The sequence below is a fragment of the Colletes latitarsis genome, chromosome 6 (genome assembly GCF_051014445.1).
Source record: "Colletes latitarsis isolate SP2378_abdomen chromosome 6, iyColLati1, whole genome shotgun sequence".
NCBI classification, from domain to species: Eukaryota; Metazoa; Arthropoda; class Insecta; order Hymenoptera; family Colletidae; genus Colletes; species Colletes latitarsis.
This window is the reverse complement of record NC_135139.1, coordinates 24,986,597-25,006,908: the sequence shown is the minus strand read 5'-3', so window position 1 is coordinate 25,006,908 and position 20,312 is coordinate 24,986,597. Positions and strand designations below refer to the sequence as shown.

At 41.7% G+C, this 20,312-nt stretch overlaps 2 protein-coding genes across 5 annotated transcripts in view; one reads left to right on the top strand and one right to left on the bottom strand.

The window, feature by feature from the left end:
• Nucleotides 1–16,544, top strand: part of Nahoda (DOMON-like domain-containing protein nahoda) — a 30,212-nt gene extending 13,668 nt beyond the window's left edge. The window contains exons 4-18 of one of the 4 annotated variants that reach the window (XM_076767180.1): nucleotides 4,557–4,654; nucleotides 4,740–4,863; nucleotides 5,127–5,358; nucleotides 5,539–5,997; nucleotides 6,317–6,361; nucleotides 6,569–6,676; nucleotides 6,956–7,210; nucleotides 9,448–9,891; nucleotides 10,132–10,277; nucleotides 10,346–10,423; nucleotides 10,783–11,125; nucleotides 11,229–11,433; nucleotides 11,498–11,688; nucleotides 12,021–12,193; nucleotides 15,609–16,544. In XM_076767180.1, coding sequence (XP_076623295.1) covers nucleotides 4,557–4,654; nucleotides 4,740–4,863; nucleotides 5,127–5,358; nucleotides 5,539–5,997; nucleotides 6,317–6,361; nucleotides 6,569–6,676; nucleotides 6,956–7,210; nucleotides 9,448–9,891; nucleotides 10,132–10,277; nucleotides 10,346–10,423; nucleotides 10,783–11,125; nucleotides 11,229–11,433; nucleotides 11,498–11,688; nucleotides 12,021–12,193; nucleotides 15,609–16,043 — 3,336 coding nt within the window. In that variant the 3' untranslated portion in view covers nucleotides 16,044–16,544. Of the gene's footprint in view, nucleotides 1–4,556; nucleotides 4,655–4,739; nucleotides 4,864–5,126; nucleotides 5,359–5,538; nucleotides 5,998–6,316; nucleotides 6,362–6,568; nucleotides 7,211–9,447; nucleotides 9,892–10,131; nucleotides 10,278–10,345; nucleotides 10,424–10,782; nucleotides 11,126–11,228; nucleotides 11,434–11,497; nucleotides 11,689–12,020; nucleotides 12,194–13,999; nucleotides 14,183–15,608 lie in introns of those variants that run through there. The other 3 variants (XM_076767178.1, XM_076767177.1, XM_076767179.1) reach the window with 3 other exon arrangements.
• Nucleotides 10,131–20,312, bottom strand: part of Bsg (immunoglobulin domain-containing protein Bsg) — a 29,515-nt gene continuing 19,333 nt past the window's right edge. Inside the window, exon 5 of the mRNA XM_076767202.1 lies at nucleotides 10,131–19,673. Within this exon, the coding sequence (XP_076623317.1) occupies nucleotides 19,628–19,673 (46 nt within the window). The 3' untranslated portion in view covers nucleotides 10,131–19,627. The remainder of the gene's footprint in view (nucleotides 19,674–20,312) is intronic.

The window sequence follows — 20,312 nt, the reverse complement described above, 5'->3', positions numbered from 1 at the left end:
GCTTCGTTAAATAGTTATTAACAATTAAATTCAAAAATTTCAAATCGTTCTGGAAAAATTATTTTCGATTGCGGGGGTTAGTTACAATCATTTTTGGTGAATAGACATACCCCCGAAATCCTACTCATTTTTGAGAAAAAAATTCGAGAAAGTGAGAAATTTTTCGACGAAATTAAAATATTTCAAATCGTTCTGAAAAAAATATTTTCGGTTGCGAGGGTCAATTACAATCATTTTTGATCATTACACATACCCCCAAATTCCTACGCATTTTCGAGAAAAAAAATTCCTTAGCGAAAATCTAATCAGGTGCCTTTTCGACGAAATTAAAATATTTCAAATTATTCTGAAAAAAATATTGTTAGCTGTGGGGGTCAATTACAATCATTTTTGGTGAATAGACATACCCCCGAAATCCTACTCATTTTTGAGAAAAAAATTCGAGAAAGTGAGAAATTTTTCGACGAAATTAAAATATTTCAAATCGTTCTGAAAAAAATATTTTCGGTTGCGAGGGTCAATTACAATCATTTTTGATCATTACACATACCCCCAAATTCCTACGCATTTTCGAGAAAAAAAATTCCTTAGCGAAAATCTAATCAGGTGCCTTTTCGACGAAATTAAAATATTTCAAATTATTCTGGAAAAATTATTTTTAGTTAGAGGGGTTAATTACAATCATTTTTGGTGAATAGACATACCCCCGAAATCCTGCACATTTTCGAGAAAAAAATTCAGTACGGGCGAAGCTTTTAAAGGTTAATAACTTTTTAACGAAGCCTCAAAGGAAAAATTGGTATTCTTGATTTTTGCCTTATTTTGGCCTCTAGAATTCTTCATTAAAATTTTTCCCAGGGGTGGGAACCCCCTGTATAAGTTTCTGCATTTATCTTTCGAGCATCCTCTCCAACTACGCGATGAACATAACCTCTCCCAGTCGTTCATATACATACGCGGATTACGAAAATCCCGGCCATATACCTAAAGTAATTCAACCGCAATTAGGTCAGACTTAAAATTACTTAATTCTTTTCCTGCTAACACATGTCGCGTGCAGAGCATGTGTAATTATGGCACTTTATGGCACGCGTCGCATTCGTTGGAAACATTTCTCCGCGGAAACACCTTCGTTCCACTAATTGACCACTTTCAAGAGTTAAATAGATATTACAATTGTGCACGTTTAATGAAAACCGAGCATTTGAAACTTCGTGAAAAGAAGTAAGGTTAGGTGGTCGTAAAAATAGGTACTACGAAATATTGTAGGTTATGTAATTTTCAATTGGCAAATAAATGAAACTGGTCTCGTAGAAAATTTGATAGGTTTGATAGGACGATGAACGTGTTAAAGTTGAAGCTTACGACGGTCCCTAACCTAAACGCAAACGGACAGCCCAGCACGGTCGAAGTCGGACATTCGTATTCCCGACGGCGCATCGTCGCGAGTACCTAAGTCATCGTCAAAGACATCACGAATTTGTCCGCGCGTGGTCTACGAAAGGGAAAGAAAAGACAGAGGCTGAGCTCAGCCTACGCTTGCTGGTCGTCGCTCAAGGTGACGCGCGTTGAATAATTCAGAAGCGAAGCTCGGCATGCGTTTCGAGATACTCGCGTACCCTACGTAGGCAGATAGGTCGGAAAGAAGGTGGTAAGGGATAAGTCGCTTTGCATGTGGACGCGTACGATAAAGAGCCCGAACTCCGTGGAACACATCGGTATGTCGAGTACCGTAACTCGACTGTCGCCAATGACTCGGATCGAAGCCAAAGCTCGTCGGGTCCGTTGCTGGATAAATAATCGAGCCGTCGAGAGAGGATCCGTTTTAGCCAAAAGTTGCATTACCTTCTAATCCTCCATGAATGAGTTAAAGATCGGTAGCATAATATCACGATTTAATCTAAACTTCCCGTGAAATTCGATGTGAAATTGATCTCGTGGTATACCTTCTCGGTATAGCAATCGACGTCAGGCCAATCTGCGTATTTTCGCGTGTACAAATTCACGTCGTATTTTCTTCTCTTTAGTAACTGGTTTTAGTCGGCGCAGCTCTCGCGCCGTTCTACACACGAAAATATCCACGGCATGAGAAAAATTCGACAATAACGCTGCAACCGCTGCAGGTGTGTGCCGTGCGAAGCAGTACCACTTCGCGAACCGCCTCTTCCCTTTCTCCTCCTTTCGAGTGGCGGCGCAATCGTCGCGCTGCACCGTTGGAAAACATTTCGAACTCTCTCGCGAGATTTTTCGACGGTACTTTCATGAAAAGCGACGATCATCTCCGGTGAACGTATTCCATTTCGCCGCTAAATGCACCTCGGCGCATTGTATTTTACAAAACGACACTGTTTTTGCGCGTTTCACACCTCAGAGAATATTTGACGATGCGAAACGCAAGCAAAACCTGCACGTTCTAGAGAATAGGCTCGATAAGTTCCGAACGACTACCAGTAGTTATCGACAGAGTTTTGAGGTTATGAGATGGGCGAACTTTTTATCTAGATAACATTTCAATAACCCTTCCCCGATTGTTTCAACTTTCGAATGAATTTCTAATTAATTTGATTTTTATCAGTCTTCCCAGACGAGTACAATCTTCGCAAACGTACTCGAGTATTATAACCGTCTCGTGAGTCTTCGAGGATCCGTTTGTTCAGATTACTCAATGTGTAATGCAAGTGTCTGATTAACAAACAATCGACTGTGAGATATTAAATCTTACATTATATGATTATTAAAGGAGCAGATTACTCGAGACGAGGCGTTCTTCGAGACAATGCGCCTCTGATAGATCAAACGTCAGTTATTCGACGTGTATTGTCTGCGAATAATTACGTCTTATCTTTTGTTCGAATGAAACATATCCAGTTCCGAGTGTGAAACGTGACATGCGAAAAGAATGCAATCCTCTGACGCACCGGTCGAATTTATAACGGGCTTTTTCTTCGACGTATCTTTATTCACAGTACCTACGATCGACACGGAGTGCCCATTGAATCGACACTCGACGTTATTACATCCGTTACCTGTTGCGACTCGTTGATCTCCGGCGGCGACATCTCTCCTTCCTAATTCCAATTCGGTGGACGTTTCATGAAACTGCGGTTTCGTAACGGCAGAATTATTGCGACTCCCATCGAGTAACCGTTGATCGAAGCTGTGTCTAACGATGGAACTAATCCCATAACAACATTATCGATATAATAAATTCCATTGAGGATTTTCTATCGAATTAATGAGCATCGTCATTTTTTATTCAACGTGACCGATCAAACGGAAGGCTAGTTTCTATGTCATGGATTCCGCGATAAGCTCGCTCGATACCGCTATCCGAGCGCGATCGATGTCTCAACGTCCTCTTGACCGTTTCTCGCTTCCGACGCTAGCGTAGCGAAAGAAACCGCGCGGAAGCTCACTCATTGGAACTAAAGCGATTCCACCCGTAACTTGGCTGCGTTTCCAAACACAACGGAATTAAAACGATCCTGTTAAACACGCACTGTGTACATTTTATTCATACAATCTGCTCGCTCTATACATTTGTATTCCTTTCCCCGTTTATAACGTAATTTCGTGTTATAGTTCATTAAATTACTGATCATAATCCGACAGCCATTTTTTATTTCGACATTTCGGGTCGCGCAAGAAATTTCTCATTATTCGACGGAGCTTCGGTTCGTTAATTCGCAGAATATTCTACTTGTTATTATAGAAAATTAATATTAAAATTACTATTATTTTCTGCGATGTTTATATAGGGTGTTCGGTCATCCATGGGAAAAATTTTAATGGGGAATTCTAGAGGCTAAAATAAGACGAAAATCAAGAATATGAATTTCTTGATTGAGGCTTCGTTAAAAAGTTATTAACGTTTAAAGTTATACCCGTAATGAATTTTTTTCTCGAAACTGAGTAGGATTTCGGGGGTATGTCTATTGACCAAAAATGTTTGTAATTGACCCCTATAACTAAATATAATTTTTTTAGTGTAATTTGAAATTTTTTAATTTCGTCTAAAAATTTCAATACCTATTCGAATTTTTTTCTCGAAAGTGGTTAGGAATTCGAGGGTATGTCTAATGACCAAAAATGATTGTAATTGACCCCCGAAACTGACAATAATTTTTTTAAGGACGGTATGAGATTTTTCAATTTAATTTTTTAATAACTTTTTAATGAAGCCTCAATCAACAAATTGGTATTCTTGATTTTCGTCTTATTTTGGTCTTTAGAATCGCCCATTAAAATTTTTCCCAAGGGTGGTTGAACACCCTGTATAATCTAAGAATCATATTTTATTATATTTATTAACTCACCGAATACGGCAACAGCCTTTTCTTTAGTATCTTGCTTTCCCTTTCGCAAATAACGAAGTCCTTTTCGCTCTCCTAATTAACCTAAAATTTGTTTTAAATTTATAAATAATGGTAAACGAAATAGAGTGCTGTCTTTATTATCATATTAGTTACCATATAATTATACAACGCGTAAAAAATAAAAAAGTTTAATTCTATTGTTGGAGAATCTCTTTTTCTGATTTATTTATATGCTTTCAGGGTGGATTTCGTCTGCAAATCTTGGACGCCCTCGACAGGCCATTGGTTGATTTAACCCCTGTGACGAAGAACAGCGAATTCGTGGAAGATGACGCCACGTGAGTTCAATTATATCACGGATACTTTCGCAATTCTAACGATTCGTTACGATAGCATAACAAAATAAAATTCCTCGATTTCTAGGGCGCAGAGTTACGCCGTGCACTTACCACAGAACTTCACGTGCACAGACTGTACGATTCGACTTCTGCGAGAAGCCGAGGAGTGGGGGGCGAGTTATAGATTTTGGTCTTGCGCCGACATCGATGTAAGTATGCTTGTCGGCGGTTAAAAATAAATAAAAAACGTAGAATGAAATTTTTTCGTACCTCCCATGGTTCTCGAGAAAATTGCGTTTGGAGATACGCGGGGCACGCGCGTGCGCCACTCATTTTCAACGTCGATTTTCTCGGTAACGAAGACTCGTACGAAAAAACGTAATCACGCAGTTTCGATATATTTTTTCGCATAGAATCAGCTGACACCCCGTTTACCGCGCTATGTTGCCTAATGTTCTGTAATATGCGTCAGATCATCGACAGAAAGGCCTACAGGGAGGATTGCAGCGGTCACGGCAGATATCTCGTGGGTCGGTGCAGATGCGACCGTCTCTATCACGGCACAAGGTGCGAATTTAAGGAGGAATGCCTCGACGACTCGGACTGCGGTATTCAGGGCACGTGCATCGACAATGGCGGCACGACCGCGCCCACCAAGCAGTGTTACTGCAACATCGGCTGGTTCGGTCCGGGTTGCGCGAAGAGTAAGTTTCACCGAGATTTCGATGCACCTTGAACTGGAGCAACTTTCTTGCACCGAACTTTCGGACCCGTTACGCCAATCTGTTCTCTGCTACCATGTCGCGAGCCAGTTCTTTATAAATGAAACGTCCATTGAAATATTTTACGATGTTCGTTGTTATTAACTTCGTAATTTGTTTTAGAATCCCCGATCAAGACCATCGACGTGGACTTGGACGTTTACACGATGAAGAAATTTTCCGACAACTTCACCTTTTATTGGCGCATACTGAAGGATAGCAAAGAACTCGAGGGCGTGATGGTAGTAAATACCACGAGCTGGGTGGCCGTTGGCTGGCGACCAAGCGACTTGACTCCGATCTGTCGAGCGTTCCCCGACATTCAAGAACGCCCGAAGGGAGAGCCGCTGCCGCGACCGGAGCCAAAATCGGAACCCGAACCGGAGGCCGAACCGAAACCAGAACCGAAACCAGAACCAGAACCGGAGCCCCAACCGGAGCCAGAGTTCGGAACGGAGAGGTCCGGTGCCAAGAGGAGGTCGGCCAAAGCTCACGACGTTGCGTTGTTGGCTTCGACTCCCCGTTCCGACGTTGACGTCACGGTGCAGACGAGCGTGACTTATCGCGTTAGCACCAAACAAGGTGAGCACCGAGGCTTATCCTTCCCAAGAACGAAAAAACTAGTACAATTATGTATAATTATATGAAATTCCACCGATAACGCACGTTGACTGCACCAACGCTCGAGTTTAACTGCTTTGAAAAACGACATTTGTTTAATCTAACGGTTTAAGGGATGATAATATTTGTTTTCCTTCAAATTAACCGCATTTTTAGAAACAAATCCAATAAAAAAATAGAGGTAGTATAAACCGTGTTTGATGTTGTAAACGTGAATTTAGCGTAGCAGTCAACGTGTTGAAGATTACGTCAAACATTATATATGATTGTTGTTGTACAGGGCGTAAAAGGAGGTCTCCGGACACGGTGGTGCCCTCTGCAAACGGTATGTATAAATGTTTAATACAAGTACAGATAAAAGAGCCCTCGCTTCCCGTAATTACATAGTAGAAATACGTAGTTTGCTTTCCAATAAGCAGTAGTGAAATAATCGGCGTCCCTCCTCTCGTTCGAGACACTACGCACGAGGTGGTGGTCCGTAAACGATGTAAGCAGTAGGTAGTTGCACGACGATCGATGCTTTGTTGCACAGGGGAACCCGTCGCCGAGCCGAGCACTGTCGACAGCACCAACACCACGCCCGAACCTATATCTGAGCCAAAGTCCGAACCAGAACCCAGTTCAGAACCAGAGCCCAAGTCTGAACCAGGAGCCAATTCCAAGCCTGAGTCACGGTCCCAACTGAAGTCCACTTCCAACCCAGAACCCGTTCCCGTCCCTGAACCGAAATCCGAACCAGAACCGACGTCTGAACCGGAACCAAGTCCCGAGCCAGAGCCAACGTCTCATCCGGAGCCCAGTTCCAAACCGGAATCAAGATTCCAATTCAAATCCGCTGTTAAAACCGCCGTGCCAAAATCTCAGTCAGAACCCATCCCCAAAGGCGAACCAAGGTCCAAACCTGAACCCAGTTCTGCACCTGAACCGGAACCCAGTTCAGAGCCAGAACCAAGTTCAGAGCCAGAACCCAGCTCAGAGCCAGAACCCAAATCCGAGCCAGAACCGAGTTCAGAACCAGAACCAAAGTCCGAACCGGAACCCAGTTCCGAACCAGAGCCAAAGTCTGAACCGGAACCCAACTCCGAGCCAGATCCAAAGTCAGAGCCGGAGCCAAAGTCTGAACCGACCTCGGAACCGGAGCCAATTTCGGGCCTTAAGTCGAGCGCTACAAAAGGTAACGAGCTAATGAGTCGAGTCGACGCTTGTTTCCTCGTATACTGGCACATGCTTTCACTACTTACAGTAATGCCTCGCTTAAAGATGGAATTTTTAGCACGGGATTAAAGAAACTGAATCGTTTCTACTGTAAGTTACAAGTGAAACATTCGACCCTCGGTCAAAGAACATTGGGGGATCCCGATTTCGATCTTTAAACGATAAATTACTGCGCGGAGGATCGTGGCGGGACATTTTAATCAGTCCATTCAAATATTAAGATGCGTTAAAAAAGAAAAAATTATTTCAAGTACAAGCTAAAAGGTTTCGAGACTATCAACTTGGGAGATGTGACTTCCTACAGTTTAGTTTATCTTTCCTGGAGGTAAAGTGTTATTTAAAAGGAAGCTTTTATTTGTGTGGAAGTCACGTCTACCATATAAAGAATCTCGAAATGCTTCTCACTTCTATTTGGCACGTTTACTGATTGCTAATAGTTTTAATGATATTTGCTCTGTACGATTAAAATGGAACACCTAGAGTCGATATTGATCGACGTGATTCACATCACAAAAGACTATTTCCTAGTTTCCTTTGAGTCACTGGTGTTACAAAACTTAAGTGACATTTCAGTCATGGTATCATGTTAGTTTTCAAGCACCCGAGTTTCAGTTCTTTTCCTCAAAGGAAGCTACTAGTAAAAACAAAAGCAAAAATAGTACTAATAATTGTATATCCTATTTAACCCTCTGTAACACCGTGTGATCTCCAGATTGTTTTGTTCTGTTGAAAAATGAATTTTCAGTCGTGTTCAATATAGTCTTTAGAAGCCAAAAATAATTTTGGTTATGGAGGGTTAATCGTTTTAATGGTCTAAGACTACTAAGAAATATGAACAGTAAAATGTTTAGTGAAACAGTAGTATTAGTAGCACATAAGAAGTAATTTAAGTTACATTAATAACCCGTTCACGTAATCAGTAGTACTAACAAGACGTACGAATACATTTCCATATGGAAAACTTGTAAACGTAGATTGTTGATAAGTTGAAGTTACTTGCATTCATCTTGGTATCAGCTTCCCTTGTCGCTTTCGCATAACGTCTCCAAGTAACATTTATATGACTGAAGGTGCAGCTGCACTTGCACCGCACAGACCACTGTAGAGTATTCCTATTCGAATCTCACCTGTTTAGTATATTTTATATTATAGTTGAATTTTACAAATATTTAAACATACCTTGTGTTTCTGGTTGCTCACAGTGAAAACATACAAGTTCAAAACCATATCTCAATGTTATTTGAGATAAAATGAAACAATTATTTTTATAGGGTGTTAGGCCACCCCTGGGAAAAATTTTAATGGGCGATTTTAGAGACCAAAATAAGACCGAAAAATTATTTTCGGTTGCGGGGGTCAATTACAAACATTTTTGGTGAATAGACATACCCCCGAAATCCTACTCAGTTTCGAGGAAAAAATTCGAGTAGGTGCCCAAATTTTTCGGTGAAATTGAAAAGTTTCAAATCGTTCTGGAAAAATTGTTTTCGGTTGCGGGGGTCAATTACAATCATTTTTGGTCATTACACATACCCTCGAAATCCCACGCACTTTCTAGAAAAAAATTCGAGAAGATGTGAAATTTTTCGACGAAATTAAAATATTTCAAATCGTTCTGAAAAAAATATTATTAACTGTGGGGGTCAATTGCAATCATTTTTGGTCATTACACATACCCTCGAAATCCCACGCACTTTCTAGAAAAAAATTCGAGAAGATGTGAAATTTTTCGACGAAATTAAAATATTTCAAATCGTTCTGAAAAAAATATTATTAGCTGTGGGGGTCAATTACAATCATATTTGGTGAATAGACATACCCCCAAAATCTTGCGCGTTTTCAAGAAAAAAATTCAGTACGGACGGAACTTTAAACATTAATAACTTTTTAACGAAGCCTCCGTCAACAAATTGGTATCCTTGATTTTCGTCTTATTTTGGCCTCTAGAATCACCCATTAAAATTTTTCCCACGTGTGGTCGAACATCGTGTATATGCAAAAACACTTCACTTTCTCAAAAAAAAGAACAAATGGAACATCTCACTTTCATGTCGAACGAATGGTATAGCATTTCACACTGTTTTCATTACACGTTGGAAAGTAACCGTGTCGCGGTCATCGATCGTTTAATGGCATAATCGCTCGAGACACGGTCGCTGGTTTATTTTAATCTGACCTGGTTATTCCTGATCGAAGCGATCCTGCCTGGACCGGGTCACAAGTACACGCCGAAACACGACTTCAATCCGATGGATTGCACCGACATCATAATCGGTTCAGCGCGTGGGAACAATCACAGGATCGGCGATTATTATACCAGGGACAGGTCGACGCCGCGGAAGGACGAATACTGGGGCGGCAGAGACACGTTGACGGCCGCAATGGGCTTCGAGCGCGATGGCGTCACCACGATACTCTTCAGAAGAAAGTTAACCGCGAACGAACCGACCGACCACGAAATCATAGATGCCAACATGCAGGTGATATGGGCGAAAGGACAAGAACCGGGAAAGTACGTTCACCATCCACCCAGTGGGATTGAAAAGGCCAAGGTCAGCGTCAAGGACTTCTACAAGGCTGACGAGCTCAAGTATCACGGACACGGCTCCCAGAGGGGAGCAATTACGCTTAATTTCTTTGGTAGATAAATAGGGGCATTTGCTTCAGTTTTTTATGGCATAAATTGCCAAAGACGACACATTGTATTGGGTTGTAATGGTTCATTATTCATTGGTATGCTTAAATTAATAAGACAAAATATTTGTGATTAGATCTATTAAACGCTGTGATGTTTTATGCGATACAACTCAATAAAATGATTACTTGTCTTATGGTTGGGGTTTACTGTAATATTAATTTGGCTTTTGTGAATATTTCCAGAGGAAAATAAAAAGCAAGAGATGGCCACCAGCGATACAGCTACGCAGAGTACAAGCTGCAGTGGCGAGTGGCATTATCCTAGACAATGCTCTCCCGAAAATGGCACCTGTGAATACTCTATACAATGGTCGTATAAGGGACGAAAGGTAGTATCTTAACAATCTGCAATCCGATCGTTTAAAAATATATCATAAGTGAAAGTATATTCTTATAGGATCAATTATCGTTTGTCATTTCAACGACCCATACGAACAGCTGGACCGGCGTTGGATTCTCCGACGACGATAAAATGGTATCTGTTAAATGTTATACTATACACACACAGTCGACACAAGCATAATTTATTTATTTTATAAGTACTTCGACTCCTCATATGGGTATTCTTCATGACGCAGTTGTTGATACCTCAATCCATACCAATTTGACACAAACAAGAATACTTGCAATCAATTATTGCGACGTAAAATTTTCAGGCAAAAATTTAGACTTAAGAAATAAGCACGACCAGAAGTTACAGTGAATCTTAAAATAAATAAGCTACGCTTGTGTAAACAATATACATATGTTATATTTGCATTCTTTGGGGAAAAATCAATTTTATTTGTAAAGATCAACGAATAACATCGGATAAATTTTCTCCTCCGTTATTAGTCGCAGACAGACGCGGTTCTGGGCTGGGTTGACGATAAATCTGGCAGAGCTTTTCTCATGGATACTTGGATCAGCGGGTATAATGCCCCGCTGCTTGATCCATCTCAAGATATTTACAACACCGGTGGCAGCAAAGTGGACGGTGTAACGACTCTAAAATTCTCAAGGAAACGAATAACAAAGGATAACAGGGACCTTTCGTTCACGGACGATCACTGCTTGTACATGATGTACCCGGTCAAGGGGGGTATTTTCAATGCTGTCAGCAAGAAAATACGCAAACACGATGCTGTGCCCGTCGTCTCGTCTGAAAGGATATGCATAAAGTCCTGCGGCCTCGAAGGTTGTTCCCTCGTTATAATGCATTAAGATTAAAAACTTCCACCAAATAATTATATCTACGCCGTGTTTTAGGAACACCTTAATACATTGTTTTGCTTTCACAGAGCTCGAAGACCTCACAACACCCGCGCCACCAAGGCTACACTACGACGTGGAAGTGAAACTGGTGAACCTGGGCGACGGTTTCACAGCGCCCGCTCCGGGCAGCCCCGACTTCGAAGTTATTTCGAACAGGATATCGGACAGTTTCGGTCCAATTTTGGACAAACTGCCCGGTTATTACCAAATACGTCTCAACGAGTTACACAAGTGAGTCTCTACATGGCTGAACTTGCAAGTACACGATGCTTTAAACGTTCACAATTTTGTGCAGAGACGAAGAGCAGAACGGAGTCATCGCGCACATAGACTTGATCTTAGATAAAAACGAAGTCAAGGGTAGGTCGTTGAAGCCATTGGACACTAGCTCAGCCGCGGAGAAGGCGCTGAAAGAAGCCCTCGTAAGCGGTAAAGTCGGTGCACTGAGCGTCGATCCGCAATACTTGGTCATTAGAGCTCCTCGAGGTGCGTGAAAGATCATACAATTCTTATCTCTTATTTTCACTTTCAAGTGAATTCTGAGTATAAAAATTCCTCTATCTTGCTATGAATAACGATGTAGGGTATTTTTTTAATATTGTATTTAATTCAATTATACCTTTAGTTCGGCGTGTCATTCGAAGAGAACACTATTATTACAACAAACTTAACAAAGCGAGCTTTTTAGTGACAAGCCGACAATGTGTTCACGTATATCTAACTTCAGTACAATGTATTCATACTAAATATTTATATTAAGTTACATAAGTGATATAAGGCATCGATCCAACATGGACATTTTTTTTTTTGGTCACCAGTAAACGACTTGGGTGGAGGAGACGCAGACGAAGGAACGTCATTTACGTCGGACCTGTTCCTCGACGGGACGAAGCTGTACATCGTCGTTGGTTGCGTCGCTGCACTGCTTGCCCTTGCCCTGTTGCAAGCAAGCTGCACCCTCTACAGATCCTCGAGGAGACGAGCGACGAAGGTACATCATCCGTCATTGAACGTTTCCCCCCCTTTTTTTTTTTGTTTACGTTTAATTTCTTCTCTTCGCTGTTTCTGCTCGCGTCCACCAAATTTACCTTTCTCTCTGTCTCTTTGTATTGTGTGCATCTAACTCTTTTTGTAACGATCGTAGTGCTGCGTTGCGCGGTACGGCCTAGAGCGGTGCTGACTCTCGACCTGTACCAGAATCATAGAAGCCAAAACGCGTTTCCTCTTCAAGCTCTTGGATCTGTCTAATAGCAGAGTCTTCAAGGGAGCAGTCAAGTCTCGCTTAATCTTACAGTTCTAGGGAATGTATAGTCGTGATCGTTTGAAGTTCACGTATCGTCCTTCCACGAGAAGAAGCACAGCGTGTTTACATCCCCACTTTTGCTGCAATCCGCTGATTGGCTGACATCGATCTTCGTCATCGTTTTCGACCAATATCTGTAAGTCAGCGGACTGCAACAGGAGTGGGGATGGAAACACGCTGTGTCTTCTTCTCGTGGAAGAACGGTAGTTTATTGTTCGATAAATGTCCTGTTTCATTGGGAAATATTGGTAATCATGGGAGTTACATTTAAGTACGTAAACACATGGTTTTATTGGGAAATCTAAAAAGAAAACATTTGGGAAAAAGTTGGAAGCAAAATACAGAAAAAAAATGTTGTTTTCGTATCGTTGAGAAAATCAGAAATTTTTTTTAATTCTGCTTCCAACATATCTTAAACAATCTGTTCAAGTTTAATGTCTGTTATTGCCAGCAGAGAAGTATGCCTCTGAGAGATGTTCTATGTTCAACTAAATTGTCATGCATTGGAAATTTTGTGTTTTCCGTAAATGTGAACATAATGGTAAACCCCTTAGAAAAATTTTTCTCAGTTGCAACCAACACCTGTATGCTTAAAATTAGCAGAAAGCTCGTAACTATTAGAGTACTGTATCAAAATCTCAGAAACGGTTTTCTTTAAGATTTTGAGGCTTGACAACCCCCTTAAGCTTCCAAGACTCTTTCACAGCTTGCAATAAGAATCACCTATTCTCCGACAATTTCTAAATTGTTAATAGACACGTTCATACTTTGAAGAATAATGTTTGATACTCTTCGAAGATGATCATAGCTAACCTCTGTTTGAAAAAGCAAGCTCGTGACACATTCAGCGGTAGTCTTTCTTTGTGTAATCTTTCATATGTGAAAATGGGTAAAAGTCTCTTTGATTTTGAGAGAATATGAAATATCCACTGATCTCTATATACTAGATAAGGCATACATCCGTAGCCTGTGACGATCCAAAGACTGCCATCTTTGAAAAAGAACCGTGTACACTGCCTATACAGTGACCAAAGTACTACTAGATGTACAACAAACATGCATATTTGGGTAGATAACGCACAAAGTGTTTCAAGAATGCAAAAATAACAGAGTACAGAGTATAATTTAGATAACAGCAACTTGGCCAGTAATTGTTTAGAATACTTACATTCTAAATGATTGCTTAACTTCATTTTCAATGATGATCTCGTAACGAACGTGGTCTATTCTTAAAGATGGCAATCACAGTATGCTCACAAGGCCTTTCTCCGCTTGTAAGTCCCAATTCTCATGCAGCGTATAGATATCAGTGGAAATATCTCAACGAGGTGTTCTCTCTTTCACCGCGGTCCACGTTGAACCGTAGATATTTGCCCGCCTTTGACACCCGCCACGAACTCGACTCTGAACGCCTCACACTTGTGAACCCGAACCGATCTTCTGCTTCGCTTGTGTTGCATGACCCGCGCTCTCCGCGACCATCACGTGGTAAAGAGGGTGTACTCGCTGCCTCTGGCTTCCTCCGACGCTCCCAACCCGATTCATCGCACGAACGCGACGCGGTATCATCGACAAAATGGCGATCACCATCACCACCACCACCACCATCACCATCATCTTCGGCATCATCACCAACACGCTCCGTACGAAATGCATCGTCCTAATCCCAGCTGGTAGAACTTCACATTCGGTACACGATCAGCGCGCTAATATTACTCATCGTACGCTCGTTTGCTCACTAATCCAGGTATTTCTATACTGGTTCTCTTTGCTATCTATCTTTATAGTTTCTTCTTTCTCCCTGTGTGTCTCCCACGTTTCCAGCCGTCTTGCTACTTTGTGTTCGCCTTGGACGCGAGTAGAATGCCCATCTCCTTTGTAGTTACATTCTTGCGCAGGTTGGTTCACGTGACCACGATACAATGCTCGGGGTTGCTAAGACAAAATGGCCGGTAGCGACGAAGAAGCGCGGGAGAGTGAGGGAACGTTGCTAAGCGACACTGTGACGTAACTAGTAACTATCTCAGACGACTCAACGTAAATATTTGAATGTCACTTGTTTTAATACGGATTTAGAATAAATTTTATTGGAAACAAGTGGCGTTGTTCGAATATTTATATAAAATTGTCTGATACGACTAATTACGCAATCAAGTCAGTAGACGACTATTCCCACCTATGTCTTTGGCGGCCATTTTGTTCCGGTGGTTGGCAACTTTGTCAACACCACAACCGCACGGATTTCTTCTTTTTTTTTTTAAGGAAACCTGTTGCAGACGAAGGTGGTGCGTTTTGTAGGCCACATGACAGATGGTTTTTTTCATAAAGCTCGAAAAATTTCAACGTTACCAATACCATACAAATATAAACATTGTGGAGGAAAACATAACATTTAATCAGTGTTTCTCAAACTTCAGCTTTCTTTTTTAACGATTGAAATACATACTACGAGAGGAATTAATGAATTCCCAGTTGTCTGCGGATCACAATTTGAGAAACACCGCTTTACACAATATTATTAAATTCTTTAGTAAATAAATTTGAACGATTACGTATGGCGCCCCTGCTTCATCTGCAATGGTGTTCTCGATGGAATTAATCTTTATGGATCTACGAAAATGATTTCAATCACGCATATCGTACTGTAGATGGCAGTGAAAGAGTAAAAAATATTAGTCTTTCTTCGACGTAACTTTGATGTATAGTAATTGGAAGAGATATACTCTTCCATACGTCAAATACGTTTCTCTCTCGAATTCATCTCTGAACTTAATACCCGATGAGTTTACAATGTCTCTTCCACCCACCATATTCGCGTGTAAAGATGAAGTCCGGAATCAGACGGAACGAAAACAAACATTCTGATTGCTCAAAGCCTATAGGTATTGATGGAACTGAAACGTGTTTAAATACTATGGTATCGAGTACATCTTACTAATGGCAATGATTAATTATCTCGATACTTCGTGATTGATTCGTTCCTTCACTACCTGTAGGCACGGACCTAAATAAGGAATCAATGCGATGTCAAACATTTTTGCTCAAGCATCGTGCCTCTTCTCACCAGTAAAATTTATTAATATCGATAATAATCTCGTTTTAGGATCGCCTGATCGCCAGTAACGCTTGGAAAGACTACGCCTCTGGTGCGAACACGAACTTCGCCTTCGAGGCGTTCGAGACGGAGGAGAAGGCCCCGCCACCACCGGTATCTAGTTTACCACGCCACCGCGAGATGGCGGGCAACGGACTGGGCAGCACCGACACGGTGGAGGGTCCCAACAGAATGGTAGGGCCCCGGGCCACGTACAGCCTGCCGCGCGCGCCGGGTTCGAGGCACACGGCGCCAATTCAACCGGGCTACTACACCCAAGATCGCAGGGATCATTATCAGCGATCGAAGAACATGCACAACCCGGCGAGTGGCGTGTCGACCCAACCGAATCAACCAGACTTCTACTTCATGCCCAGTCAGCGTAAATACAGTGGCGAAGTCGTGCGCGTCTACGTGGATTACGGTAGCCAAACGCCAAAGTAGAAGAACCACGACGTTAACGCGTGTCCGTCAGTGCTCTGTGCACCTCTTCTCTGCTTTCCCTCGGTCGAATCCCCAAGTGGACAATTTTACCTCGCTTCAGTGAAGCGACACACCTGTATATAAACGTTGTCAGTGCACCTGGAGAAAAAAAAAAGACTATTCGAAACGAGACTTTCACCCCCCTCCCAACCCCTCTACACCCCCTTTACGGTGCTTCTACTGCCGATGGATGGTCGTCGAACCGGGGCGAACACCACGTTTTCGTTACGAAAGTACGCAGAAGTGGCGCTTACGACCAAAGAGTTATCGATAAGGCGCGCTCGATGCGCGGTTCTGTACAAAGCGCGCGAGAAAACGCAGCACGGATTCACTGTAAAACACTCTCGACGCGTGGTCAGGTGCAACCACAGGCCGTACCCGCGTGCGCCCAGCGAATTTACTGTACTTACGAGCAACCATGGACGTTTGAGCAATAAAAACGTTTGTATATTTTCTTTTTAATCGAACGTACGCTTCCTTTGTTGATTCAGTTATTCGTCGAACGATCCTAGTAGCAAAGCTATTCCCGCATTCTACCTCTGCTATTCTAGTGTACAGTCGATGGCACAAACGTAATGATCGCGAAAAAGCTGCGAGAAGCCAAGGACTCTGGGTCTTGGTCTGGGGAGATTTTTCCTGTTTAGGCAGTAAGGTTGCGAATGGACGTTTTAGAGACTAAAACATGGTAATAAACTTGTCTAAGTTTGGCCTTCTAATCCGTTGGGAAAATTTCATTTGGCGGTTTATATCCAACGAGGTTATTGCTTAACAGACGTCGAACTGATTTACGTGGATCGTTATATTCATCTCACCGACTGTACATTAAAGCTATTATCTGACAAGGAACGATCCGTAAGCGCAAGTGTAACTGGTCGGTGAGACTTTGAACGATGCTCGAAATACTGAAGTTGGTAATTATTATTTTGATCGCCAAAACTTCAATATTAAATATCTTGTAAACTATTAACCGTGTACCCGAAAAATCATAATCACTGGCTTTATTGTTTTAAGTTCTATTCCTATGCAAAACTTCGTTGACCAGTCAGACTTTGTACCCAGGGGGCCTTCATTGCGAACAAAAGATTTTGGCCGCTCAAGGCCACCCAGCGAGTATCCTCAGTTATATCCTTTCGTTCCCTCGATAAACTAACAGCGAAATATGAGTACCATGAAGAGAGAAGAGTCAAGATGATGTCACAATATAAATACTTTAAGTTCAAAGGAGTCTTAATCACATGAATAAGAAGATGGCAAGATTGTAAAGTTGGTCGAGGTTATGTTAGATGTGACTCATGGTGGGGGGAATGACCTTGAACAGCCAGTCTTGTCTCTACTACAGTGCGCGAACGTATCTCTCTACGATATTTCAAATACACTGACAAAATTTGCACACATATTTTAACAACCTTCTACGAATGCGATATAAATACAAAATAGCACTCAAAAAGAAACAAAATACCTTGTTTCTTCATCGCGTACTCATTAAGACAGTGTTTCTTTTTAATTTGTATTGTCCGGGTATTTGTCAAACAAAAGTTTGAACCTGAACTTTCGAAGAGAATTCTCTTCGATGCAGTCAAATGTATTCTAGAATGAAACTGACGCGCGTGCACTGCGGTATCGTTGCAGAGACGTTGAAGCAGCGTTTTAAAAATATCCTTGGATTTAGGACTCGCATAACGGCTGACAAAACAAATTATATTTCTGTCTTCGTTCGCGGAACGAGCAGATCTCGTCGTCGCGCTGACGTGTGTTAAACAGAAAGAAAAAAAAAAAAAAGAAAAAAATGAAACACAAGGAAACGAAAACTGCGAATTCTCATGGCTGTAATTGTCCTATTAATGTCAACAACAGTGCTGATAACGATAATAGTGGCGACAACGCTAGAAACAGCGGTGGAAGTGGACGCAGCGAAACAGCACCCGCAACGGAATTGCACCGAGCACCCTAAATCCCATGCTAGCCGTTAATGGATATAGAAATCTGTAATACTTACAATGACGACACACTGTCGATAGACAATCGTGTTGGTACGGATTATAAATTATTACAATAGTGGTAAAATTAACGATAATACTTGTAATAATCATAATAACGATAGTAGCAGCAGTAGTAACGATGGCAATAATATTACAGTATTAATAATTACATTTAACGTCGTTAACAACGGCGTCGCGCGCAAAAACATGACTTCCGATGGTGTGTTTCTCCATGAACGATGGAATATTTTAAGATCATAATAATAATAATAATAGTAATAATAATAGTAGTAATAATAATAATAATAGTAATAATAATAATTAATAATTAATAATAATTATCATAAGGCGACGCCCCACAAAGGTAAGCTTTTAATACCTCCGAAAAGTCTGTGGTGTGTTCGGAAGCCAATTATAGCACGCATTGCCTCTTGATCCTATTATTACGTAACTAGTATCGAGCACATATTTTTCGGTCCTACCGTAAAACTTTTTTCTCCTCGTTCACACGTGCGAAATATGAGAAACAGGGGGGCCTACGCGCTCTGAAATCAAGGCAGCATACCCGCCAAAGCTACGGCAAGAAAACGAATTTCCTCAAGATTACGAGAATAAATGCGCCTCAAACATAGTTTATATATGTGTATGTATATATTAACGCGCGAATCACGCGCGTTCGTGTGTGTACGTGTCTGTCTGCGTGTGTGTGTATTTAATCGTACAAGCGGTTATTATAATAGAAACGAATTTACAACTCGCTCGTGTAGATATATCGCCATTCGGCGGGTATGCTGTTCGAAAAATCATTTTTCATCTTTTTTGTCACTATTTCACATTCTCCTTTCGTTCAAGCGCATGCAATCAAACATGCACACACGCGCATACACGCAGGACACGCACACCCGATACCCTCCCTTTCTCGCCTTTTCCCGTTTGCCTTCCGTTTCTTTTCTCGGTTCCTCCTCCCTTCGTTTATACCCCCTTCCTTTTTCCATCGCGCACTCTTATCATCTACACGTACCAACTCACGCAAGGATCAGCAGCACAAAATTTCTCCCCAACTTCGTCGTCGATCAAAGCAGTGTAGTCGAGAGAGTACGGGACAGGCGAACATCTGATAAATGGAGTGAACACGATAGTAAGGCTTAATTTAATTTGTTAGTAAATTGTAATATCCCGCGCACGCGCGTGCTCTGGTTGCGCTCTGTGTGGCGCAGCGAGCCCTGTTGTGTGTCGCGCAGGTAACGCGCTCGAAAACGACCGGATTCCTCGTTTCGTCATTCGAGCTTTTATTATTATATCTCTCTGTCCACTGTCTGAACGGTTTACCGTTTTCTATTATTTCTCTTTATTCGTTTTCTCGAACGATGTCTTTCTCGTTTCGGAACTTTATTACCCCCTTATCTCTCTCTCTCTCTCGCTCTCTCTCTCACTCTCTCTCTATATATCTCCTCTCTGTACAGCTATCATCTATTGTCACTCCGGGCAAGACGCCACGATCATTCCCCATATCCATTCTGCTATCCTGCATCGCTCTCATTCGTTCGCCGCTTATTCCTCGCCGTTTCACTTTCTCTGCCTGACCTCGGAATCCTTGTTGGGCGTTGCCTTGCTGCGGAACAAAATGAAAATAATCAGACAAAGCCATCTTCGCGCAGCTGGACAACAACACGAGTCACGTGGTTCGCGAGGATGAATCACGCAACGAATCGATACGCGGCAATACGGTTACGTTGGCAGCAGTGACGGGCAGTTCGATTCCCAGCTTCGAAATAGTTCCAAGTTTTTATGATTACGAAGATTCGAAGTTTAGAACTCTCGATAGATTTAGGATATAATAAAGTCGATCAGGATGATGGCTTTGATAGATTTAGGATATAATAAAGTCGGTTCAAACACAGAAAATTATGTCATTTCCCTGTCGAATGTGATGCCGTAAATTATTAATTCACGAACTTCATCTTGAACTTGTTAAACTTTGCGTTTTAAAGAGCGAATAAATAGAATCATGTTAGATAAAGCGAGGTTAGATTTATCTTTCGAAATAAAGTTAGGTTAGACTGCCGCGTGTTGACTGACTTGACACGAGTTTAAATTCTCTTTACGATAGTAGTATTAGTACTGAAGTACTTGATTTCGAGTTCACATTAGTTCTTCGGTTGTTATAGTTTTGCGCTGCTCTCTTTTATGGGAACTCCAGGAGAACTGATAACGGCAACACGTCTTCATGGGAATCGTCTTAAGGAAATAA